At 46.5% G+C, this 27015-nt stretch overlaps 1 protein-coding gene across 1 annotated transcript in view; it reads right to left on the bottom strand.

The window, feature by feature from the left end:
• The window catches only part of LOC8024287 (glutamate receptor ionotropic, kainate 2), a 326542-nt gene that overhangs the window by 8413 nt on the left and 291114 nt on the right, over positions 1-27015 (bottom strand). Inside the window, exons 12-13 of the mRNA XM_042291446.1 lie at positions 20377-20602; positions 17616-17908 (exon numbers count right to left, since the gene is read on the bottom strand). Coding sequence (XP_042147380.1) covers positions 17616-17908; positions 20377-20602 — 519 coding nt within the window. The remainder of the gene's footprint in view (positions 1-17615; positions 17909-20376; positions 20603-27015) is intronic.

Here is a 27015-nt window from a genome sequence, read left to right as displayed (position 1 = left end):
ATTTGAGCGCATAATTTTCACCATTCGTTCTTGCTTTCGTGCGTTCAACTTGAGTTTGAACCAGTCGTTAATTTCTTTATCGCTTGGTTTTTATAGGTTCTTGTTATTAAATGTGATTTGCAAAATACCTATGCTGCAAATCGTCTGTCAATCTAGACTTTATATTTCTGCGCATTATTTTCACCATTCGTTCTTCTTTTTGTTCGTTCAACTTGAGTTTAAACAAGTCTACCGAGAAATGCAACAGCGACTTCTAACAATCAGCACACAGTACGTACAAGGGAGCCGTACCATGAATGACTTTCTGAAGGACGTGGGGCCATATTAACTCGTTCCCACAAGTGCCGCTTCAAGATCGTAGATATTTTGTTGGAACATAATAAAACGTGTCATGTGTTAAAAAAATGTTTATTTTCATTGTTATTTTCTAACATTGCATCGAAACATGCTGTATCTGCACGATAATTTGCATTTGTTCCTTCTATGACGAATCGACATATGACGATTGGACCATATTCCATTTCTCTCACTCACCTCAAAAGTAATCGCTGCAGATATCAGCGACATTTTAGACAGACCGTCTGAAGGGGCGAAAATTTACTTGGGACCATTTTGTCCAGGTTTGCACTCGGGACCGCATTGTTCGGGACCTAATTGTCCGGGACTATAATCTCCGGGACCATTTTGTCCGGGACCATATTCTCTTACACCCGGTTCAGTTTGATCTTTGAAAATGATCTGCCGTGGCGGTAAATGTTTCAATTCAGAAACACCTTAGATTCGTTGCTTTATAAAAAAAAAAAAAAAAAAAAAAAGGTTGGTTAATTTGTTTTTTATAATATGAGTAGAAGCTTGTCTTTCGCAAATCGGTTCTCAAAATTCCGCTGGGAATATTTCAAGCATTTCAGATCATTTCAGATCAGATGCAACATAGCTGCATGTCTCCTTTTACTTCAAACGGCACATTTTTGTAGGTCTCCTATCTGTCTCTGGCGGTTTCAATGCCTACAAGCTTTGTTTTTTTTTATATATTTAATTACTTTACAAAACGACACATAAAGAAAAGAGCCAATAAGCCAGAAATTATTACCAAAAGTGCCCGGAAAGATGCCTACATACTGCTCATACGTAATTTGTTATTTAGTTCATTGCAGGGGTCGAGGTACCACGTTGTTCATTACTGCTTGTGCTCCAGGTTACTAAAAAATAATAAACGTTCGGATGCGCAACCTCACAAGTGTGCGCCCTTTTGACATCGCAAAGCTATAAAACTTACGGAAAGAAAAAGCACGGCATTCGGGATTTGGTCTTCTTGTTTTCCGTTCCTTGAACTGAGAAATATGGTAATTTATTTACTTATTTATTTATAAATTTTGGCAGCTGTGAGGCCAGGCTGTGTGCCCCCCCCCCCCCCCAAAAAAAAAAAAAAGAAAAAAAGAAAAGAAAACATCAATGTTAGGAACGAAATAGCATAAAAAAAAAACGCTCGTTACTCACATAGGCTATGCAATTAAAATTATTTCATTAATGATCAGACATCGCTACAATTGACACCACATGCAGAAAGCGTGTTGCACGGATCTATAGAGTCAAGTAAAAATAATATTTTAAACAATCTGTTAATTACCAATAGGCTTGAACAGACATATTTCGTTTTGTTCTTTATAGGAAGTGTTTATCCTATAGTTACAACAAACGACATAAAAAAAAGAAGTTTAATATTATGTATGGCCTTTCTTGTCTCAACACTCTTTAGGTTTGCTCGGGACTTGAATGCAACCAGTCCTGCAACAATACAAAAAAAAAAAAAAAAGAAAGCTTGAAAAATGCGGCAAAAACTTAATTGCACGTTGGCGCCAAGCTTTTTGCTAAATACAATACAACGAGCGGTGTGTCAGGGGTCGGCAAGGGGCGAGGGGCGAGTCGAAACGAAGCCGACACGGAAGGGGCAGGACGGCAAGTGGCGAAGTCTGTGGTGTGGGGGTGGGGCATGCGAAAAAAAGGCAAAAGAAAGTGAAGACGTTTTCTGTCCAAGTGTCGGGATGCCGGACGAAGCCAATTGGAAGTGCTGTTTGTTCCTGTGTAACCCTTCTGAGGTTAAAACTTCCACGCGGTCGAATCTGTGTGAGGGAGCGGTAAGGGGGAGGGGTCCTTTTCTGGTGTCGTGCCGGGGGTCGCATAAAACTGCCTCGCGGGCCAGATGCGGCCAGCGTGCCTCGGGTTACCGACCCCTGGGGTATGTAGACACGCAACGAATGTTGATTCTAACGCAAATGATATGACGAAGATTGTATTTTCGCGGATTCATCGGTAGAGTCGTGTCCATGCTCTTGTGATTGTGCTGGTAAACGACAAGTGCGCACATTGATTGATTGATTGGGGGTTTTTGGCACATCAGCATCTAAGGCCATAATGCGCCAAGAGTCTGAACTATTGCAGTAGAGGGTTAGAGAGAGGAAAGAGCTATAGTAGCGGGTGATGTGATAAAATATGGACATGCATTTGTATAAGTGTAAAAGGTATGGTCATGAGTTAGGGGTGGAAAATAAAATCACAGTCGGTGTATAAGGCCGATATCAGTGAGAAACTTAAATAAGCAAACATGAGAAATAAGTGGTTCATCACCTAGCAGCAGGGCTAGGTGTAGTGGGACATGCTCTCTCTATATAGTTGTGAGAAGTGTTTCTGACGGTATTGATCATATGTGCGACATTCAATTAAAATGTGTAAAACGCTTAAGGTTATGTTACAGTATTCACATACTGGAGCATCCTCCCCACTCAAAAGGTGCCCATGTGTGAGACGTGTATGACCAATTCGTAACCGACACAGGATTACTTCGTAGAAGCGCTCCCGATGCCGGGCACTCTCCCATTCACTTATGTAAGGTTTTACTGCATGTAATTTGTTGTACATTTCAGTATTCCACTGAAGTTGCCACTTTGACCGAATGCACCGTTTTAGAGACGTGTGATAGTCTTTATAAGGTATTTCACGCAAGTCTGCTTGTTTCTTGCTAGCAGAACGTGCTGCAGAATCAGTCGCTTCATTTCCCGGGATGCCAACATGGCTAGGCACCCAGCATAAAGTTATGCGAATATTGCTGTTTGCGGCTAGAATAATCTTACTCTGCAATTCAGAAACAAGTGGGTTTGTGACCCGTTCCAGCGATAAAACTGCTTTTAAAGAACTCAAAGAGTCAGTGAATACTACTGAGCGAGGAAACCTTTTCTTGGTTATGTAGTCGACCGCCAATAGCAGACCATAGAGCTCTGCCGTGAATACGGTGGCGTTTGAGTTTATTCTCCTTACTCGCTTAACGGATGGTCCAATCATAGCGCATCCCACAGTGGAGTCGTCTTTTGTCCCGTCCGTATAGAAACTTGTATACTCTTGATATTTACATTGAAGTTCCAAAAATTCCTGCTTCATGACTTCCTTTGGAACATCTTTTTTACTATGTTTCGTTAGTGTGAAGTCGCAGTGAATGTTGCTGTAGTCCGATGGGGCAATATGTGGAGGGTATTGGACTACTGGGGTCTTTGCATCCATCCTAATAGACTCTGCTGAACTACAATTTCTAATTGAAAAAGGAGGAACTATGGAGGGCTTGTTTTGAAATGTTCTTTGGAACCGAATGTTTTCTATGTTATCTCGGGCAGGATGCTCAGGGACCGAGCGGACCCTAATGGAGTGCATGAAACCTAGTGTGAACCTTCTATACTCCAAGGATGGTTCATTAGCTTCTACGTACAGACTAGGTACTGGGGAGGTGCGGAACGCACCGGTAGCTAAACGCAACCCCTGATGGTGAATGGGGTCCAACATCTTCAAAGCCGATGCCCGGGCAGAACCATACACTATGCAACCATAGTCAAGCCGGGAACGAACGACAGAGCGATAGATGCGTAATAGACACAGTCGGTCTGAGCCCCATGCCACATGCGATAAAACCTTAAGAACGTTCAGAGATTTCAGACATTTCAGTTTAACACTCTTAATATGTGTAATAAACGTGAGTTTTGAATCAAATATGAGACCCAGAAACTTGTGTTAACTTTTTACGGAAATTGGAGTACCATACATACTTAAAGATGGATCATGGCGAATTCCACGCCGACGAGAAAAACAAACACAGGCTGTTTTTTCGGGCGAAAATCTAAAACCATTTGTATCAGCCCATTTGATCAAGTTATTAACCGTAAGTTGTACCCGACGTTCACAAATCGACAAGTTACAGGACGAGACGGAGATCTGCAGGTCATCAACATACATAGAATATTGTACTGAAGGTGGTATTACACGGGTAATTGAATTTAACTTAACTATAAAAAGAGTGACGCTGAGCACGCCTCCCTGGGGGACTCCATTTTCCTGTATGAACTCTCTTGAAAGTGTTGTGCCCAGCTTCACGCGAAAAGTACGGTGCTCCAAGTAACTTTGGATGGCAGCTAACATGCGACCTCGAACACCGAAACTGAACAAGTCTTGCAGTATGCCAAAACGCAAAACCGTGTCATAAGCCTTCTCTAAATCAAAGAAAACAGAAAGGCATTGTTGCCTGTTCACAAATGCCTCCCACACAGCGGTCTCAAAACGAACTAGATGATCAATTGTGGACCGGGCTGAACGGAAATCGCACTGGTACTTATCAAGTAGGTTGTTTCTCTCCAAGTAAAATATAAGTCTCTTATTAATCATTCGCTCCATAGTCTTTGAAATACAGCTAGTTAAAGCTATGGGCCTAAAGCTAGATGAACATGAGGGATCCTTGCCTGGCTTTAGCACTGGTACGATGATAGCAACCTTCCAAGAGGACGGAAAGTGACTCTGGAGCCAAATTTTATTAAAAAGGTACAAAATAAGTTCCACGGTGGACGGGTGGAGATGTTCGAGCATTTTATAATGAATCCCATCGGGTCCAGGTGCAGACTGCTTGGATGAAAGAGCTGACTGAAGTTCGTGTAGTGTGAATGTAGCATTATATGGTTCTCTCATAGCCCCAAGGTGGTCACGGTCTTTTTTTCAGCCTGCAACTTATGTCGCTGGAAATTTCGAGTATAATGCTCGGAACTCGATACAAATTCGAAGTGTTCCCCTAGGATGTCTGCCTGCTCTTTCAGACTCGCAGGGCATATTCCATTTCGACTTAAAAGTGGGACAGAAAATGCCCGGTAAGAACCATCAATTTTATGCACTCGGTCCCAAATTTCTTTCAGGGATGCACTGCTATTAATAGAGGAAGCATATCCTCTAAAGCTTCGCCGCTTAGCGTGCCTTCGGATGTACCTTGCCTGTGCCCTCATTCTTTTGAAATTAGTAAGGTTGTTCGGTGTAGGATATCGCCTAAAAATTCCCCACGCTTTGTTTTGTTTCTTTTTAGCCTCTCGGCAGTCTTCATTCCACCACGGCTTTGGCCTTTTAGGAAGATGGGTGGACGTCATCGGTATGGCAATCATTGCAGCTTCCAGGATGTGCTTTGTGAGATGGTCTGTCGCTTCGTCGATAGAGAGTTGATGTAGAGATGTAACAGCTAAAAGAGATGATTGCTTAAAACGTGCCCAGTCAGCTTTTTCAAACTTCCACCGAGGTGAACGCGATGAAAGAGTGACGTGAGAATGGTTAAACTCTAAAATTAGTGGGAAGTGGTCACTTCCATATGGATTTTGGATGACCTTCCACGAAAGCAATGGTAATATTAAAGGGTGACAAATGGATAAGTCTATAGAAGTAAAAGTATGAGTGGTAGAACTAAAATAGGTAGCTTCATTCGTGTTAAGTAGGCACAATCCCGAGGAAAGAAGGAAGCGTTCAATAAGAGCCCCTCTAGGATCTCGTCTGCCACTCCCCCACAGAGGATTGTGTGCATTGAAGTCTCCTAAAAGTAAAAAAGGTGGTGGAAGCTGACTAACAAGGTCTTCAAGCTCTTCAATCTTTAGCTGATAACTGGGAGGTATATATAAAGAACAAACTGTAATTATACGATCTAACAAAATGCGGGCTGCCACAGCCTCCAGCGGAGTCTGCAGAGTCACTTCGCTACATGGAGTTGAGCGCTGCACTACAACTGCAACACCTCCAGATGAATGAAGTGCTTGTATCCTGTCCTTGCGAAATACCTGAAAGTACTTTAATATATTAGTGTGGCTGGCTTTTAGATGTGTTTCCTGCAAGCAAAATGCAATGGGGGCATGATCGTCTAGCAGCTGGCTCACATCGTCATAATTCGGAAGGAGGCCTCTACAGTTCCATTGAAGAAAAAGAGACATTGGCATTCTAAAAGGAAGTCAGATCGATATATATATATATATATATATATATATATATATATATATATATATATATATATATATATATATATATATATATATATATATATATATTTATATATATATATATATATATATACACACATACCAGAGAAGACTAAGACACAAATTTACGGGGCTTTTGGTGCCTCAACACGTCGGATTGTTTTTTTCTTGGCAGTGTCCTTCGGTCGTCCTACAACCTCAGAGGAGACCAGAGGAAGAGATTCTGTTTCGGGAAGAGACTGGTCGTCTTCAGAGAGCGGTAGGCTCTCGTCCATTTTTTCATCCGGCGAGAGCGTTGGGCCCTTGGGCGGTGCAGGTTGTTCTGTCCGCCTGAACTTTTGGTTGCTGCAGGAAGCACGAGGAGGGAGCCCTCGACCCCTGCCAGAAGGACCAGCTAGGGCCGCTGATGGCGCCCCTGATACCTGGGATGGGGTGGTACCCTCCTTGGAGGGTACAGCACCCTTAGAACATGAAGGTGACTGAGTGTGCGTCACCTTCAAAAGTTCGGAAGGGGACCCCTGTGGAGAGGACAGGTCTTCCGGGGAAGTCTGTGTCTCCACAGATGCTGTAGACAGTGGGGGTCCCCTCAACACTGCCTGGGCATAAGAACCCCTTGCCTGAAAGGCAAGCTGTTCTTTGGCTGTTTGGTAGCTCAGGTTATGTTTCACTTTGAAAGTCAAGACGTCTTTTTCCTCCTTCCATTTTGGGCTAGAGCGAAAGAAAGCAGGGTGAGCTCCGCTACAGTTTACACATTTCGGTTCATTTTTACAGATGTCCGCTACATGGTCAGTACCACCGCACTTTCCACACGTTTCTCGGCCGCGACAGTTTCGGGAACCATGCCCAAAACGTTGGCAACGGAAACACCGCTGAGGATTTGGAATGAAAGGGCGGACTCTGCAGCTCAAATATCCTGCCTTCACGGTGGGCGGGAGAGCATGGAGTTCAAACGTGAGTATGAGATGTCGGGTTGGTTTTTCTTGTCCATCACGTTTTAAAGTTATCCGTCGAACGGCAACAACAGCACTCTTGCGCAATCCTTCGAGAATCTCGTCTTCACTGCATTCGAGAAAGTCATCTTCTGAGATGACACCGCGAACAGTATTCAGGGTACGGTGGGGGGTGACAGTAATTGGGTAGTCTCCCAGGCTTGTCATCTTCAAGAGTGCTGTGCTCTGTGGCTTATTTTCTATCTCAACAAGGAGGTCTCCAGCAAGCTTCTTTGCTTTATAACATTTTCCAACCACTTGTTCTAGATGCTTTGCAATGACAAAGGGAGAAACTTTTGACAAATGCACAGTGTCACTTGCAGAGTGAACTACAAAGAATCGAGGATATTTTTCTGGCTCATCGGCTTTTTCGAAAGTAGGGGGAGCGGGGCGAACCCTTTTCGGGGGTCGTTCTGCTCGGGGTTTAGAAGAGAGGGCCGCCATAAAAAGGCAAAGGGTTTTCGGATTCTGTGGCGCGCCGCCCACCACGGAGCCCAACGAGGGAATAGGTAGCACCCCATAACAAATATGGCTTTGCTGGAAGCATTACTCTATTAGCGCTACCCAGAAACTATAACCAAGTGTGGATCTGGACGAGAGTATCTGTCACCACCCAAGGTTAGCCCTTGCCGCCAAAGAAGTTGAAAAGGAAAGAAGAGAAATAAGAAGAGTGAAAAGAAGGAGAAGACAAAGGTGAAAGAAAGGAGGGGATAGTAGAAGGAGTGGCGACTAGACTGAATCATCCTGGCCGGGCCTTACCAGGACTCCCGTCTATGAGAAGCGGGGGCCGAAGTGGTGTATTGCCTCGCCCGGGGGGCCCCGAAGGGTCCAAACCTACCCCGGGCTCGGCTCAACCACCAGGATGCCCTTTTCCCCAGACACGGGAAAGCCACGCACAGCCATACGTGGTCAGGCGAACCCGCATGGCTCGGGGTCCGTGGAGACGCCACTCTCCAAACACCTGCTTTCACAGGTGCCCCCTGCGGGGATGCGCACATTATCAGCGGCGAAGGTATGCAGCACCGAGTGAAGCAAATGACACCTCGCGATAATTTTAACTTGAGGGTCCATCTGCACGAGGTGAAAGTCGCATAAAAAGGGTGGGTTTACAAACAAGCCCGCATTTGTCCACACCAGGTGTGGACACAGCGCATGCGCAGAAACCAGATTCGCGTGAGGCAACGTTACTAGAACAACTCAGTTGGGAAATTGCCATAGAGCCTGCTTTAAGAAAGTGTCTCCAATCCGTACTCGAGATCCGAGCTAATGGCGATCGCAACGCCGCCATTTCTCTGGCAGCGTCCACTCCGGGAACTGCACGGCTGCACGTCTAGTCGGGCAAGGGCCGGTGGCGCCATCTCGCAGGGCCATCTCGCAGGGCCATCTCGCAGTAGCTATGTAAAACAACTTCCATGTTTCAACAATGTGACGTGTTGGGCTAGTTGGTTTGAGGTGAACATCTTGGGAAGAACCAGCGGCAAAGAAACTTGGGCGAGAGTAAAGGAACAAGCACGACAGGACGGCGCTGAACAAACAACTGTTAGCTCAGCGCCGTCTTGTCGTCCTGTCGTGTTTGTTCCTTTACTCTTGTTCAAGTGTCTTTGCCGCTGGTTCTTCCCAAGATGTTGCATGTTTCAACTCGTCGCTAAAGGGTGGAGTTGTTATCGTATTTAGCTCTGTCTCGGTGGACGCCGGCGGCCCAGGTTTCCAGGGTGAGTTTTCCAACTGAGGGTTTTAGTAACTTGGCGTGAGGTGAAACGTCTGCGCACGCGCCCTGCCGACAACAGCGCCACCACAGCGGCCTGACGTCAGATCTGCGTGTTGGTGTATAATCGCCTTCTGTGCGCCGCCATCTTCGTCTACTTGGCTGTGGAACGTATTCCGAGCATGCGCACTAGCCTTCTTCTGCAGAATATCGGACGCCGCGCATGCATCCACAGCTCTATGACTTGTCTTTTTTTTTTCTGGGTGAGACACGATGGAAAGGTGTATATACAGCGCGAGTCAAAGGAATCTTTGGCTCTTTGAAGGTACCGCATAAATCGGTTACTGAACGTGTCGAGCTGAGATTTGGTACAGAAGTGGCTAAAGAACGTGCACTGAGGTTATAAACAATTCACTGAACCAACGTACCCGAATAAAGAGATGCAAATCCAAAAATTTAAAATCCCTGCCTACGGCGTTCGTCTGCTAACGAAAGGCGTCTGATTGGCGCAACAGCCGACAGATGGCGGCGCCTGAAATCGCGCCGCCATCTAGAAGCCTAGATTGAAGATATGGTCAGTCTCAAACCACCGGGAACTTTTGCAATTTAATGGAGGACGCCTCCTGCGGTGATTGGTTGCAAGTGTGCATGCACTGCGTTTTCGCGTGGCGAGGAGGAAAGCAGGCGGGAAAGGCGAAGACGTTTGCAGATGACCAACGCTTCCGCCACCCCCTTGCAGCTCTTATTGCAAACGCGGCCCATAAACTACGTGACTCTGATCGAGCAGATGTAAACTCTCCAGCTCTCCAGAGGTTGGCACAAGGGTTGCTTCCTTCGACCTAAGCAATAGCAGACGGCGTTTCTGAGCCGGAAGCGATGCGCTCTTTTTCTGGGCGAATTCTCGGTGCACGATTATTTTATTCCACCAAGAAAATATAGAATAACGAAGACAAAGTCAGAAAAACTGAACAGATGTGCTGCATCGCTTTTTTCCACAATTATTTTCGCCCCCATATCGTCGTCTGCTTCGCACTCTCTGGTTGTGAACGCGTCTCTCACCTGCATCTTTGTACGTACTGTTTTGGGGTGGAAGTCATCTTCATTGTGCGCTTAGCTCCCAACGAGCGAGTGAAGGTTGGTCTTTGGTACGCGTGGAAAGCCAGACGACGAAAGAGGTTGGCCGATGTTTTCGGGTGGAGTTTTGGTGGCAACCTCCGAGCTCCTCTTACTCTGAGTGAGGCGCGTCAACGAGGACGGAAACCTCCAAAGCATACCCGGACATCGGCGGTGTCATAGCCGAAACTTACATTGAAGAATGCGGTATTAGGTGCTTTCGTCACCAACACCCACCTGTTGACGCGGAGAGCACTGCCGCCCTCTGTCGGCTGTTGTGTTTCGTTAGGCAGGCAGACGCCGTAAGCAAGGATTTCAAGATTTCTTTTCAACTTTTAACTTTTTCTTTAATTGCTTTTGTGAAGTTAAAATATTTATAACCGTAATGCACGTTCATCAGTAAGCTCTGTAGAAAATCTTAGCTCGATACATTTAGAGATCGATTTTAGCGGTCTCTACAAACTGCGTCTCCCTTTGATTCGTGCTGTATGTGTTCAACATGTTTTTATTGCCTCGCTTGAAGGCAATGAACGTACAGTCGCGATTCATGTGAAAGTGAACACATGACTGTCCAACATCAGGTACGAACAGTGTCATGCAGAGGAAGCCGGGCAATGAAGTTTGACAGGTGGCACTTCCTTATGGAGAATTTCTGCGACCCTGAGACGACCCGCGGCCGCAATAATTGAACCTGATCTCGAGCTGGAATGTCCGAGCTCTTTTCCGAACTGCAACGTAGAGCTCGATTCCAATCGCTCGGTGGCTAGGCCTTCCCAAAGATGTCCCTTTCGGCCACCAGCCGCACGGTCTAGGAGTCGACCGAGGAGCCTCCTATTCACTACCCTGGGGCAATATCTCGCACCTCGCCACGCTTTGTTCACAAAGCGCACACGCCGTCACAGCTGTCACTTCATGGCGCAACCCGCAGAAATCGGTCAACGATCGCTCGTTTACCTCCATACGGATCGCACCTGTGCTGCACTCAGAGAGGCATTGCTTTAATTTCGCGAATATCATCGCCAATTTCTCGAGGTTCCTTCGAAAGGGGTTTCGAATTCAGGACGGCGAAGTTTTTATAAGACAGACGGAGTTACGTGAAGGCTATCAACCTTCCATTATCTTTATAAAATCGAGAAGCAGTGTACACTAATTAAAGGGAACTCCGGCAATACATTGATAGTAATCGATTCTTATAAAACTTTTCATTATGCACTAAATATCCACTCCTCAGTATGTGTACAACGTATCTGATCAAAATAATCATTGTCTTTCATCCCCAACTTCCTTGGATTTCAACGCCTCCGCGCCTGATCTAAATGAGAATTTCAACTTAACAACAACAAACATCGGAATATTCCCCGAGATTATTTTAGATGCCAGTCATAAAATACCAGTAAGCAGTAATAAAACTTTTGGACGCGTATAGTTTTTATTCCAAGGCTTTCCAAACGTTTTTGCAATTAATCCTATGGGCCACGTTCACTAAATTGTCGATTCCTGCTTTTTTTAACATTACAAAATATCACAATCTTCCCGAGGACTGTGATTGCCTGAGTATCGTAGAATGGAAATAAATTGAAATTTTAATATTTTCCTGAAACCTTTTTACTCCTCGGAATGTCCTAGAAAGTTGGCCATGCGACAAAATGAATTTTTAAAGTTTACGCGTACACCTCCGAATAGCTGGCTGCCGCTCCACTGGCAACAACGAGCAGGGACGTTCGTGACGTCGAATGTGAGAGCAGACGACGCTCCCCCTTCCACGGCGTTGTGCGTTGTAGTATTAATGAGCGTTTTTGGTTTTGCCGACTGTGTCTGGTTTTGGCTATTTGCGGCACGCGATGGACGGTGGGGAGAACGTCTGATGTGCTGTGGGGTGAAATAATGCCACGTAGAAATTCAGCAGAGTGACATCTCTTTGGTCTTCGACCGAGAAGTCTCTGAGATGGAAGTGGATCTGAGAAGCACGACGCGAGCGCTGGCTTTTAGCGTTCGCGTCGTGTTAAAAACAGTTCGCACCTTGCTAGCAAACAAAACCTTCCATACAATTCTGTTTCTGAAGCAACATATTGTTGTGTCGTAGTTTCGGTTTCTCTATTACGTATGTCAACCTTGTATTGTGTGTGTCGCTAGTGTTGCAGTCTATATAAACATGTGTTCGTATAATAAAATTATTATTCAACTTCTCGTCACTTCAGCCTCGGTCGCAACACTACATTGGCGACGAGGATTAGTAGTTTCCCATGCGGCATTACGCGTCACTTTGCCGGTAGCTTCGCGGCATGAGTTTTTACGGGTTCGCTCCGCCGCCGCCGTTCCTCCCGGCGCCGGGCCGTCCAGCCGTTGCGTGGCCGCAATGGTTACGGATGTTCGAGACCTTTCTCCTGGCTGCTGGAGCGTCCGACTTCACACCCGAGCGTCGCAAGGCCCTCCTGCTGCACAGCCTCGGACTTGAAGGTCAGCGAATATTCTTTTCATTGCCGCCTTCCCCGGACGCCTCCGCAACTGTTCCGCCCGCCGCCGCCTCCACGAAGACGTCCGAAGACAGCGGCAAGCCTTCTCCGGCACTGTCCTCGTACGACCAAGCCGTCGCTGTTTTAACACAGCATTTCGCATCCGCGAGCAATGTCGTCGTCAAACGCCACAGGTTCCGTCGTCGCGTCCAGCAACCAGGCGAGTCTGTCCTCGAGTACGTTGCCGCACTACGAGAGCTCGCGACGCGTTGCTCATTTGCCGCCCTCGAGGACTCTCTCCGCGACCAGCTTTTAGAAGGCATCGTTTCCCAGCACCTTCGAGAGCGCCTTCTTCTCGAAGGTTCGGCACTCTCTTTTTCGCGTGCCGTGCTGTTAGCACAGCAGCTCGAACAAGCGGCTCAGGAAGTGCGAGAGTTCACTCCTAGCCAAGTTCAGCGAGTAACTTTAAACGACAATCAGCGCCGACCTATGCCAACGCGGTCTCGCTCGTCTTCCCGTTGGCAGCCATTTCCGCCAGCGAGCAACCGCCCAGCGCCACGCCGTGACTCAGCTGTTTCACGCGCCTCCCGGACCGCCGGCCTAGGTCAACTGTCTCATGACCACCGTCACTCTGTCAGCCCTAAGCGCTCGCGCGGATCACCTAATTCTCCGTCGTTCTGCTTCCGCTGCGGTTCCCGCCAGCATCGTGCTTCGTCATCGCGCTGCCCGGCGCAAGATCAGCGCTGCTTTCACTGCGGTAGGCGTGGCCATTTTCGCTCCGCCTGCAACAAGCTACAACACTCGTCCGCGCTCGCCGTGGCTGAAGTTGACTGCCGCCACTCATCCGATGATGACGAAGTTTTGAGCGTCCTTTCAGTCACTGGTCGTGCTCGCACCGGCATTTTTATCGACGTTTCTGTTGATGATAAGCCGTTAACGTTCCTTATCGACTCTGGTTCGTCGGTCTCGATTTTGGCGGACAGCCATTTCAAAAGGCACTTCACAACAGAATCGCTGCTTTCTGCTCCACGAGTGAAACTGTTTGACTACTCCAAGCAGCCTATCCCAGTACGCGGTTGCTTTTCCGCTCAAGTTATGTTCAAGGGACGTGCTGCGCGCCTCCTGTTCTACGTTGTGTTGCAAGGCACATCTCTCCTCGGTATCGACGCTATCAATTAAGGCTTTAGACCTTCACATAGAAGGCTCTACCCTTCGTTGCTTCGAGACAACATCGGTGCCAGCTGCAGGCGAAACCGACCAGACCTCCGCAACGCAGACTGTTCCTGTACCTCCTCGGCTTCCGAGGACTCTTGCCAGCGAGTTCGGATCCCTCTTCGCTCCAGGACTTGGACTTGCCAAGGGTTATATTCACAAGGTCAAAGTCAGAACCACGGTACCACCTGTCGCATCGAAGCTCCGGCGTCTTCCGCTGTCCCTCCGCCCTCAAGTGTCTGCAGAGCTCTGTCGCCTGGAAAGCTTGGGTGTGATAAAGCGCGTCAACGCCTCCGAGTGGGTGTCTCCCATTGTTATCGTGAAAAAGGATGGCCACATTCGACTCTGCGTTGACCTTCGCCAGCCCAACAAAGCCGTCGTCACGGACAGTTTCCCTCTTCCGCATGCAGAAGAGTTGCTGAACAGTTTAGCCGGCGCCACCCACTTCTCGAAGTTGGATCTCGAGTCGGCCTACCACCAGGTGCTACTTCATCCAGACAGCCGTGACCTAACTGCTTTCGTCACGCACGATGGACTTTTTCGTTTCAAGCGTATATGCTTTGGCCTGGCATCGGCTCCAGCCGCTTTCCAATAGATGATGTCAAAGATCCTTCAGGGATGCCCCGGCGTTCTTTTCTACATCGACGACATCATAGTGTTCGGCAAAAGTGAGCAAGAGCACCTGGCCAACTTGACCACTGTTCTTCACCGCATCAAGGATGCGGGTCTCAAGCTCAACGCCAAGTGTGTGTTCGCCGTCAAAGAACTCTCCTTTTTAGGACATAAGGTGACTGCAGAAGGCATCTCGCCATTGCCAGAGAAGGTGGATTCCATTCTGAACACACTTGCCCCAACCGACGCTGCGCAGTTACGCTCGTTCCTGGCTTGGTCGAGTACTATGCCCAGTTCGTCCCCTGTCTTGCTGACGTGTTAGAGCCAATGCGAGTTCTGCTTCGCAAGAACCAGCCCTTCATCTGGAGCGACACCGTCGACGCCAGTTTTCACAAGATCAAGTTCGTGTTGGCCTCCAGCAACGTGCTTCAGATGTTCGACGCCAGTCTTCCCGTGGTCGTGTCCACGGATGCTTCAGACATCGGACTTGGCGCTGTTCTTCAGCAGCTGGATGGTCACAGGCTGTGCACAATCGCTTTTGCGTCCCGCACGCTTTCGCCAGCAGAAAGGAAATACGCAGTCGGGGAACGTGAAGCACTCGCATGCGTCTGGGCTTGCGAGCATTGGCACACCTACCTCTGGGGTCGTCCTTTTACACTGCGTACAGACCATCAAGCCCTGGTTTCCCTTCTGTCGACTCAAGGCTCTGGAAAACGCCCCCTTCGCATCGCAAGGTGGTCTCAGCGACTTCTTCGCTACAACTACACTGTAGAGTATCGCAAGGGCTCAGAAAACCAAGTGGCGGACGCCCTCTCCCGCCTTCCAGTCTCTGCTCTTCAGGAAGATGTCTCGTTCGACGAAGAAGTCGTGGCTCTTGTTGCACCGCTCTGTTTGACCAAGGAGCAATTCGAGCAGTCGCTGTGCGAAGACGTTACCTTGGAGCAAGTCAAAGGTTACGTTACGTCATCCTGGCCTCCCCAGAAGTCTCTCTCGGGTGAACTCAAGCCGTTCTTCACTGTTCGCGAAGAACTGTCCGTTGTCGACAATTTGCTTCTGCGTGGGGAACGACTCGTTGTTCCTCGGGCCCTCACTCTGCAGGTCATCGCCACGGCACACGAGGCCCACCCTGGGATAGTTCGGACCAAAGCGCGTCTCAGGGAACGTTTTTGGTGGCCAGGTATGGACAAGCAAGTAGAAGCAGCCATCCACAACTGCAGCATCTGCCAGTCTGCAGACAAGACGGCCAAGACTGCAGCTACTCCGTTGCAACCGGTTCCTCTGCCAGAGCGTCCATGGCAGAAAATCGCCACCGACATCGTCGGCCCTATGGAAAGGGCCCCACAAGACTGCAAGTACGCCATCACTTTAGTCGACTATTTCTCCAAGTGACCTGAAGTGCAGTTCTGCAGAGAAGTTTTCATGAGCACGGTTACCAGTTTCCTGCATTCTGTCTTCGCCCGCGAGGGTTACCTGGACGAAGTTGTTTGCTACAACGGGCCCCAGTTTTCGTCACAAGAGTTCATCCAGTTCTTAAAGGACCGCGCCATTCGCCTTGCCCATTCTTCAGTCTACTACCCTCAAGCGAATGGGCTCGTAGAACGGTTCAACCGCGTCTTCAAGAATTTTGTTCAAGTTGCGATGCTGGAGCATCGACCGCTTCGGCCAGCGGTGCTCGACTATTTAGGCGTCTACCGCTGCACGCCGCACGCTACGACGGGAGTTGCCCCGGCTCTGGCGCTTCATGGAAGGTTGCCCAGAACCCGCCTGGACGTTGTAGGGCACCCGTCACCATCCTTCTTCAAGGATCCGGCAGGGGAACTCCGCCGTCTGCGCCAGCGCGTGAAGCGCAAGCAAGACAGTAGCCGAAGCTATACAGACCATCGCCGTGCTGCCCGCAAGACCAAGGTCTCAGTCGGCGACTTCGTTCGGGTAAAGAAGCCTTCCGTTGCCTGGAAAGGGGATCTCTCCTTCAGCCGTCCCCGGAAAGTGGTGGGGCAGCGAGGACCATCATCCTTCCGCCTAGATGACGGAAGAACGTGGAACGCTTCGAAGCTGGCCAAGGTTCCTGGGGGTTCAAGCACTCTACCGCCAGGTGGAACCTGGGACCCGTCAGCGAGGAGCTATGGCTCCTCAGCTGCTCATTGGGCGCCTGAACTCCTTCCAGCTTCGACTGCTTCAGAGACCCCTCCCCCTGAGCACCCAGCTTCCGTGCACCCGGTGCCTGACGCCGAGCCTCCTTCTGGGGAGGATCCAGATGCCATCCGCCCAGACCCCGATTCCGAGCCTGCACTATTGGTGGTACCGACTGTCCCGGCAGCCGAGCAGCAGGAGGTTCCTGCTCGACGTGTTCAGCCACCAAGAGAGAGGCGGGCTCCAGACCGCTACGGCGATCACGTTTAAGAACTTTCGAAAATTAATTTTCCTACATACCGAACTGTTGACTTGAAATTTGTTCCTAAATGTGTAAAATATTGATTGTTTTCCATTTCAGTTGTTTTCATGTGGTACATAGCCAACTTACAGCACTAACATACTAACCATTTACTAACCTACTTACTATTTTTTTTAAGGAGGGGAATATGTTGTGTCGTAGTTTCGGTTTCTGTATTACGTCTGTCAACCTTGTATTGTGTGTGTCGCTAGTGTTGTAGTCTATATAAACATGTGTTCGTATAATAAAATTATTATTCAACTTCTCGTCACTTCAGCCTCGGTCGCAACACTACACATATGTCGGCAACATATGCCGGCGGACCGCGAATGCAGCCGCCACTGGTGATCCCTTCGGAGGCGATGCCGGTGGATTAAATGCAAACAGTGAATCGTCTGAAATTTCGCGCTGAAAATCTTATAACATTTGCTGCTCATTGATTGACTCAGACAAGATTGATGAATCATACGCCAATATTTCCAACGGACGACCGCCACGGTTTTTTGACCGCTTCTGATGCTGGGCGAAACCGGCTCAAGCTGGCCATGTGCTCATGGCTATACGATATCCGACGTCACCGCAATATGGTATACCAGTAGAGTTGCAGGTTCGTTTCGGTTTTATCGTATTTCCAAGATTAAAAATGACTTTAGACATTTTTTTGAAAATTTACTCGCGGCTTTAGGCCCAGTTTCTTGAGCTCTCCCAGAAAATGTTCAGTTGAAAACGTTCAAACGCACGCGCTAGTGTTTTTCAGATGAATGAACCAGGCTCACGTCTACTTACTTCCTTGAGGGCACAGCTGCCCGGAGACGAGTGTTTGACATTGGAGGGACGCGTCTTCCAGACAAACTCCAGGATAGCGATGACGCTGGACACGCCAAGGCCGCCGAGGAGCACCAAGAAGATGCCCCCGACATTGGAGACGCTCAGGGCGTTCACCTCTTCGCCCGAGTCCACCTTGCTGGACTCCTGACTTGAGCAGTGCCCCGTCCACCAGCGCTTCTTGAGCTTCTGCAGGACGCCGCTGTCTTGAAGCTGCAGGATGGCTGAGGAGAGGTGCGGTGTGTACGGCGATCCTGCAGGAAATGGCGAATCGGTGGGCTTTAGTCTTCGGCAACTGCGTTTACCTGTTGGTGCCATATAGTGCGACCAAGTGTATTCCGTCGGCGCTTATCGTCCCCCATTCAAAGCTAAACCACGGACTTGAAAGCAAAATTTCAGCAGTAGATTTTTTTCGGAAATCCTTAACTTCTCAGAAACTTTACTGGCGTTGCCATCGATGATTACCCTTTTAGTCCTCAATAATGTTGAAACAACATGCGGTTTTATTAATTTTCTGGTTTGATTTAATTTGGTTTATTGAGGCACAAGGTGCTGGGTACCAAGCCAAAAGGCAGATGTCTTCAATCTGACATGGCATTAGCTGTTTGTTACCCGTTTACATTGTTCAGCAGGCAACAGCAAAAAAGAAACAGCTAAAATATCCGCAAGAAATAGAAGAAAAGCAAGCACACAACAACAGTCCGTGACAAAAATAAATCATGACATTTCGTACCATGATTGCAAACAAAATGAACATAATGAAAATATTGAGGGTAAATACAATAAGTGAAGCATGGGGTATATTTTGTTCTCTTCAAGAAGACAAAATACATTGTATGGGACATGACAGAACATACCGGTTTACGCTGTTTTCAATGTTATGCCTTGAACCAGAGTCTTTCAACATTTTTAAAGTTGCTTGACCTTTGTTTAAGCAATCGGATATTGAGTGCACCAGTTGTTGAGTTCCCTGATTTGTCCTTTACCAAAGTGCATATAGAGGATTTTGGTTGAAGGCTGTACAAAGGAATACGCCAAAAATTGTGCATATTTGAGGTTTTATGTAATTGTACACATGATATCCAAGTTTCAGTTGTAATTGTTGACTATATTGATATTTTCAAGGATCATCCAATCATTCGTACACTCGCCCCTGTCTCTCTATCTACACGGCATAGAGATGGGTGTCAAGGGCCTTTATGTGGAGAGTCGCGTAGTTTAAGCATGGGCAATCCGAGACTCCTGAAGTTTAAGCTCCAGCTAACTAAGTCGGTATTTTGAAAACAGATCCGAGTTTCACAAAGAGAAACTATCCGGTTCAGGCTAACTAATAGGTGTAAATCCTCAGTTCAAAATTTTATTTTCAATGAACCCTTTTCTACAAGTATTCTAGGCATCCTCGCGCTGTCGTTTCTCTAGCGAATAATTAAATGCTTTATTTTGATAAAAAAAGGAAGTAGGCATTTTTTTACCGTTCACCATGGACCACGAGGTGCAGCAGTGTAATCCTCGGCTAATTCGTGACACTGCCCTATACAACTTTGATGACTTTACTCTCGGGGCCTCATCTTTTAAAGAAATGTTGCATAATAAAACACAAAAAATCAGAATGGGGAATTGTACGGTTCCCTAGGTAAGAGCAGAAAAAGCTGGTTGGACAAACCATAAAAACATTGCAACTTGGCGAGACCCTGCTTTCTATGGCAGACAGTAGCGAAACAAAATTAAACTATATGGATAAAAAAACAAATTCTATACCTTATTCAGAGCTCAATATAAAACAAAATGAATCGAGGTACTACGTAGTCTACGTGCCGACATGCATAAAAACAAAGCAATAAATATTCAGGCTACTAAACAAAGCGCAAGAAGCATGCTCATACAACTGTTTCCAATAGCATATCACGCAGCCCTCACTTTGACTCCCAGTAATATTTACAAGGTGTTTCTTTTTAGGGTTATTAGATTTGTTTAAAAAAAAGCCGTGAAAGCTACACTAATGCGGTTTTTGCAGGTGAGTTATATAGCCAGCGTGACATAGTGGGCTAATTGTAATTATCAGTCTAATTAACACAAATTATTTTAATTAACGTTTTAATCGCTGAATATAAGCATATAGTTCTGATTAGAACTTTGCTGATTGTCATCAAAAACCTATAAATCAGTCTATAATAGAGAGACTTGTAACAAGTGAGAAGCACTGTGTAGCGCTAAAGTTACCATTCGTGCTGCAGGAGCGAGGTATACTGGTGCGATAAGGCGCCCGCGTAGGTTTTTCATCCCTTTCCATCCGCGTTTTCTCACCCCAGCCTTGTGCCTGTTGCACGAGTGTAACTTTAGCGCACTAATGCGCTTTCCGCGCGCACAAAGTCTTTCTAAAAAATAATGATTTAGTGGCTCTCGATGACGCTCAGCGAGTTTCTAATTGGAACCCCGTCTTTTTCACAGATTAAAAAGCTAATTAATAAAAGCTAAGTTAGTTATTCGAGTTATCGTTACGATTAGCCCCGTATATTATGCCTCCCCCCCTGCCACCCCCTCTTGGCAGTATAACTTACCTGCACAAACAACATTAACGTAGCTTTCAATTAAAAAAAACAAAAAAACAACAACAACAACAACAACAACAAACAAATCTGCTCAGTTTTAAAAGAAGCACTTTGTATGTTTATCCTTTCACAGAAATCGGACTTGGAAATGGTAATCAAATCAGTGGGCCTACCTCTGGGCAGGGCAAAGCCGTACCCCTTGGAATCCAGCGGCCCCCCGATCTGGGCTAACCGACAATCGCGGTCCACCAGGTACTCGATGGTGGACGACTCCATGAAGAAGGCGTAGTTGCCGCGCAGCACGCGCTCCACACCTTCGGCGTTCGACGCTGTCAGCACTTCGCCCGGAGAGCTCGACATCACCGTCCACATCTTCTCGAAAGGCTCAAGTTTCGATTCCTGCAAGGCATACGGGAAAGCGAGTCACACGGCTCTGCACATGTAACCGCTAACGTGACAGTACGGCTAAAAAGTTTCAAATAATGATGAGCCATTCCACCCTGTGAAAGTGATTGACCAGCGAAGCTGTTTAGCACACGACACAGACGTGACACAGAATTTTCAATAAAGGTACGGACACATTCATTGTCTTGGTCGATGATCGTCGTGACGAACGGTACGCACACACATGTCCTGATCTACCGCCGCCCCGAGGAGCCGAAGGAAACTAGACACGTCTGACGTGACCGCCACCCGGCGGAAGGGAAGGAAACTAGGCACGCAAGCGCTTGGAACGACGACAAAGAGAGGACGAAGCGTTTCTCTCCTCCTGCCGCTGAATTTGTTCATGGGTGACGTGACACGAAGTCGTGACGTCATATTCCCGCTAAATTCAGCGGGGAAACTGAATTGGTGTTGAGGTCACGTGACGTCAATTTCCCGGATAAATATAGCGGGAAAATTTCCCCGCAAAATTTAGGGGAAAAATTTCCCGATAAATTTAGGCGGAAAATTTTCCAGCTCAATAGACCAATGTCACCAAGCGAACTGCGCAGGCGCGCGCATTCCGGAAGTGGTGCCGCCGCCATGCTACTTGTAGTCATCCCTTCCCGGCTTCCCGGCTACATACGGCTGCGCGTACGTACATCATCATAGATTATCATTTGGCACGCCCCGGTATCACCTTGATTCTCTCGCATATTTTTACTTCATAAGATTGTGTTGTTTGTGATGCCTTACTTTCCTCACCAAGTGCAGAAAAGCAGTTTCAGTCGTCTTATCGCTTTAGAATCGCTTTGTCGTCTGCTTCGTCATCGTCTGCTTCTTCGTCTTCGTGAACGCGTGAGCCCACTGCCGTTCACGGGGTAATCCCCACTGCGTCCCCCCTCCCCCCCCCCCAAAAAAAAAGAAAAAAAAAACAAAAAAACCAACGCCACTACTCGAGCATTCCGACTCGTCGGACGTCTCAATTACCTTGCAAACAAGTGAACATCTAGTGCAATAGCAAAGAACAAAAAAATTCGAGGGACCATCGGCTCGGTGTAGCACCACGGAACGGCATCAAATGTGATGAAAAACTGAGCTTGGTGGTGCTCAGTCTTGTGCATAACGTTTAAACAGCCATCAAGTAAGAGGAGCTAAATAGACTTTCTCGGTCAGCGATAGTTTTCTAAAAGTTGTTTCATTCTTTTTGACAGCCTGTGCGACAGGGTGCAGATGAACTGCGGGAGAAGCCTGCACACAAAGAACTGATCTACAGAAAGGCCACGCCTGACGCGCCGTAATAATTGGCATCTATCAAAAGAAAACAACCATGCCAGGTACCTGAAAGCTTGGGGTGGAGATGATTTTTCGTGTACAGTTTCTATTCAGTTTTATTTTGTTTGCGCAAGATCCGAACGCTAACAGTCGCCCCACGGCGGAAGCTTTTTTTCTGCGGTCTCGACTGGTGCTAGTGCAGAATGGATCAGTAACACCGGCCTAATAGACCACCACACAATGGATGAGGTTCATTTGTTACATTTTTGGCGGTAATTACGTGTTGCACTTCTAAATTGCATTATGTAATGTTTTCGCGTTGGTATGGAAAAAAAACATGAAGGCTGCTTCCGAAAAAAAGTCGTTTTATATCAAGTGGTGCATATCGGTAATCGCTGCTCTTTTTTAGTGATTGTCCTGATCTTTTGAAGCACAGTTGTGCTTGAAACATGTCGTCGCAATAACAGTTATAACCATCAAAATACTCCGAGCAAGAAGTGTATTAAAAACGGCCTCCGCAAAGCAGTGCGGAGGTCCTATTTGAGATAGCCCAACGAATCGGCCGCTACGGAGCAAATGGTCAGAGAGATTCCAGCTTACGGAACACTTCGGCACGCTCTATGTCTCGTGCCCTGTAATCTTACATATTTTAGCTGACGTTCAATAATTGAATATAAATTATGAAGCAAATCGCGAAACAAATCGTAAAACGCTATTTTTCCTGCCGCTCTGTCCGGCTCTGTCGACCTTTCTTTGCCATGCTTCTTTCTTGCGGGAAGACTAATATCCGAGGCCTTTTTGCCTGGTGCTGTAATTATAGCTCTGTGGCATACAGCCATGCGAAGCCACCGATTAAAAACAATGAGTCCACACCTGGCTTAAAGTCTCGAGCTAACCCGAAAATTTCCAAAAATTTGCTTGCTTGACCTTTGCTAACCCGAAAATTTCCTGGGGAGAACTACAGGTACCAGAATGCACCGCGGCAGCGGTGGCGTCGCGCAACTCCTCGTGAGATCGGTCTATTTAGCTGGAAAATTGACGTCATGTGACACGAAGTGGTGACGTAACATGACGTCACGAAGCCGTGACGTCATTTCTTCTGCAGCACACAAAAAATCCAGGAGACCCTAGCCATAAACAGTTTCGCTGTAAAAAGTGAGTCTTGGCGCATCGGGACGCAAGCAGGGACACGCCAATAGAACGGACACATAGAGGACGCATAGTGAACGCGAGACGACGAAGTAGTCAGGCGTGCACCGTCACTGGTTAAAGTCAGAGGAAAACAAGAGTAAGTGGGCGCATTTGAAGGGTAAAGAAAGGCAGGAGGTATGCAAGGTGCAGACACACTTGCTCGCCGTATAGTCAGTGACGAATGAAAACGGCAGGGATGACTTTCAGTTGCCAACTGCTCCAGCGCGAGCTTCCTACCTTGTATAACACTCGAGGGTCCCGCTAGCTTAGAGCGTCCACTCGCAGCTAAACCACGGCGGAGTGCAAGAGACGCCTGCTGGAGCGCGGCCGTCCAAAAGAGACGCCCTGCCGTTCTCACCCTACCAGGGACTATATGGTGTGCGTATTGGAAGGGTACAATAAGGAATCGTAACATTCGTGCCCGCCAACGATCCGGGCAAAACTTCTCAAGAATAGAAGATAGTCCGTCCCGTCTAGCGATGTACCGCAACGGACGCTGCGAGCCATGACAGCCAGCCTACAACGTTCCGCGCCTGCCACGTGGTTTCACCCTAAGTGCGTGGCTCCGCCCAACTGGAAGCTCACGTAATACGCTTCGAGATCTGTATTGGCTGGAGCGGCTCGTAACGGCCGTTGCGATCCATGGTAGAGTGAAACGGAGCATACAAAGAGGCAAGATATAAATAAGCAGGTGCACCGTCTGTCATTCTCCGGGTCTGCTAAACGTTATGCTATAATCGCCAAGAAAACTTTTCAAATAACCAAAAAGAAAAAAAAAGGAATAGCAAAGCCCTAAAAAAATACACCTTAAAAAAAAAAAAAATTCTGAAGGGCAGGAAGTGACAATTGCCATTTTGTCCTGTTCTTGATATTATTTTTACGTAACAGATATTTAAAACCTTTGAACGCTTTGCTTTCGTTCAGCGCTTTAGTAATTTCAATAAAGCTTATTTGCAAAGCATTGACCACCCTTCTAATGTCGCGTCGTGTTTGCAAGGGTGGCGTACGGAAAAGAATACTGGCCAATGTTATATATATCCAGTTTCTTATATTTTAGAAGTCATTGGGCGAAACTAGATAAGTTATTCGGTAACTAACGGATAATGATCTGAGAGCTTTAAATTTAGACAATAAATATATGGGATATGGATAACAAACACTAGCGAGCTTGAGAAATCCATATAAACGCCAAAGAAAAGTACTCGGGCATTAACTAAACCCTTGGAGCAAAACCGTATTAGTCCCATGTTAGGCCCCTAGGGTTGCCAAGCTCGTGCAAAGTTAAGGCCCGTTCACACTCTTGCGACTGCTTGCGACCTCTTAAACCTGGGTTCCTTAAAATTTCTTAAACCAGAGAACACACTGGCGCCATCTATTGGGAAGCAGTGTAAACTCGGCGGTCCGGCATATTTTTTTTTATTTCTCGCGCAATATCCTTTCTTTTTTGGCTCGAAAAACTTTTGTCAATGTTATAAACGAGCCTTTCTATGGGTATTACGCACATTTGACCTCGGAAATCCCGCAAAACCTTCGCTTTTGTGAAATGCAGTTCTAGGGTCACCGCATAGATGGCGCCACAATGTCAGTGTGTTCCCTCATTCTAGAAACATTTAAGAAGTTGTAAGATATCTCGTCTCTCTCAGTCGTACTCGGTCGCAAGAGTGTGAACGGGCCTTTAGTCGTTTCTCTGGCGTGCTGCATGGGAAGGAGAAAAGTAGGGAGCTACCGCCTCATCCCTCCTTCTCGGTTTCACATTTCGGCCGCCAGGCCGCGCGAGTTTTCGCTGCACACTTGGATAGGCGGTAGCTCCCCGCTCCTCTCCTTCACGCCTTTTTCGCTGGGTGGCGTTACCTCCTTTGGTGTTACGAGATCCACCGGTCTTTACCTGAACCCCCCCCCCCCCCCCCTCCTTTCCCCCCATACACACACGCACTAACCGCGTCACGCAACACAGCCAACGAATAGCTGAAAAGCGTTGTGGTACGCCTCCGCACGACGGTTCAGGCCGCTGGTGACCGATGGGGGCTCAGTTCCCGTAAGTTATGATGCCTCCTGCAGTTCGCCGTTAACTTTCAGTATCTAGTAACGTCGACTACGGATGTCCAAATGGGTGAGCGTGGGAGTATATTGACAGCTAAGGCACACAATAACGTCCACTACCTTGTCAATACGGTAGAGAAAATAAAACTGATTTTATCACAGACAATACCACATTACAGTTACGGATATAGGTGTTTCTCTCAATGAGGTACTTTATTGGTTACCCTTACAAAAACGGGTCTCAACATTCTTTTTACTTTTTTTAGACTTCTTATTGACTTTCCGCGATCCTACTGAATTCCTTTATAAACGCACTTTGTTTTGACTATTGTCAAAAAACTTTCAAAAGAAAAAATATTGAATTTTTTTGTAGACCTATTTATAAAAAAATTAAAAAGAAATTGTAAAGACGTTTTTCTATAGGATATTTTCTAAAAAAATTCAAAAGGAAAAACAATAGATTTTGTTTTGTAGACTTATTTATAAAAAAATTAAAAAGAACTTGTAAACACGTTTTTTATAGGATATTTTCTAAAAAAATTCAAAAGGAAAAACAATAGATTTTGTTTTGTAGACTTATTTATAAAAAAATTAAAAAGAACTTGTAAAGACGTTTTTCTGTAGATTATTTTCTAAAAAAATTCAAAAGGAAAAACAATAGATTTTGTTTTGTAGACTTATTTATAAAAAAAAAAGTTGTAACAACGTTTTTTGTAGGTTATTTTCTAAAAAAAATAAAAAGAAAACATATTGACATTATTTCTTTATAATATTTTATAAAAAGAGGCATTTTTTTATTATTTTATTTTGTCTGCGGTCGTGTGCGGGGTCCGATATGACGGATTTTTTTTTTTTACTTTTTATTGAAAATATGTTGACTTCTTGTTCACTTTGATTACTTTATTTTGACTGACTTCCTGTTGACATGGTCAACAAAAAGTTTGTTGATTTCGTGTTGAACTTTTTTATGATTTTCTTCTGCCTGAGTCAAAAGAAAAGCTATTGACTTTCTATTAACTCTACGTTGTATCTTTTTCTGTTCACTTCCTGTTGAAAGTGTTATCAGAAATACTGCAGACATGGTTCTATTTACATGGTGTTTAAATTATTCAGTTGACTTTCTGTAGCCAGTGTCAAAAGAAAAGCTACAGACTTTCTGTTGACTTTTTATTGAACATAATACATCTTAATAAATGTCAAAAGTCACTAAGTTTCTCAATAGTCTCTGACAAGTTGAGAACCGTAGGGAGGAGCTTCCGTTCTTCTGCCTCCAGCGCGAGCCTTCTATCCTTGACAACTCTTCGACGTCTCGCGCCCCTCGAGCTCGACTGCGCAGTCAAAGCACGACGGAAGGCATGGGGCGCGTGCTGGAGGCCAGGCGTTCGAAAAACACGCCCTGCCGTTCTCACTTTGTAAATGACTATCGTTGCATTATTGACCCTATTCAACTAGTAAAGGAGAGCAAAATAAGTGGAGCAACCGCCTTGACTGGCTTCGTCCCGAGTGGTGCTATGCAGAGAAGCGATAACATTTGTTCTATGAGCCGTTTTTGTGGATATTGTTTTAGCGACTACACGAAATTATTATTAGTTGTACCATTGCTTTTTAGTAAGAGATAGAGTCCACGAATTTCGAAACACCGTCTTTCCATTGACAGACTTTCGATAAAGAGACCGGAGACTTGGAAACTTAGTAAGTGCTCAGGTGGTCACCGGCCAAATGATTACCTTCGATATGTAGGCTATATAAGGCTCTGGTGCTGTCAAGAGGACTGTGTTTCTGGTGTTGAGTGCTTGATCGTGTTTGTGTTTGCTTACATAGCCTATATGTGGGATGTGTATGTATTAAAAAGACTATTTCCTAACGAAATTAAAAAATATATT

Source organism: Ixodes scapularis, unplaced genomic scaffold (assembly GCF_016920785.2).
Source record: "Ixodes scapularis isolate PalLabHiFi unplaced genomic scaffold, ASM1692078v2 PGA_scaffold2__306_contigs__length_199485367, whole genome shotgun sequence".
Lineage (NCBI taxonomy): Eukaryota > Metazoa > Arthropoda > Arachnida > Ixodida > Ixodidae > Ixodes > Ixodes scapularis.
This window is presented reverse-complemented; position numbering and strand designations above follow the sequence as displayed.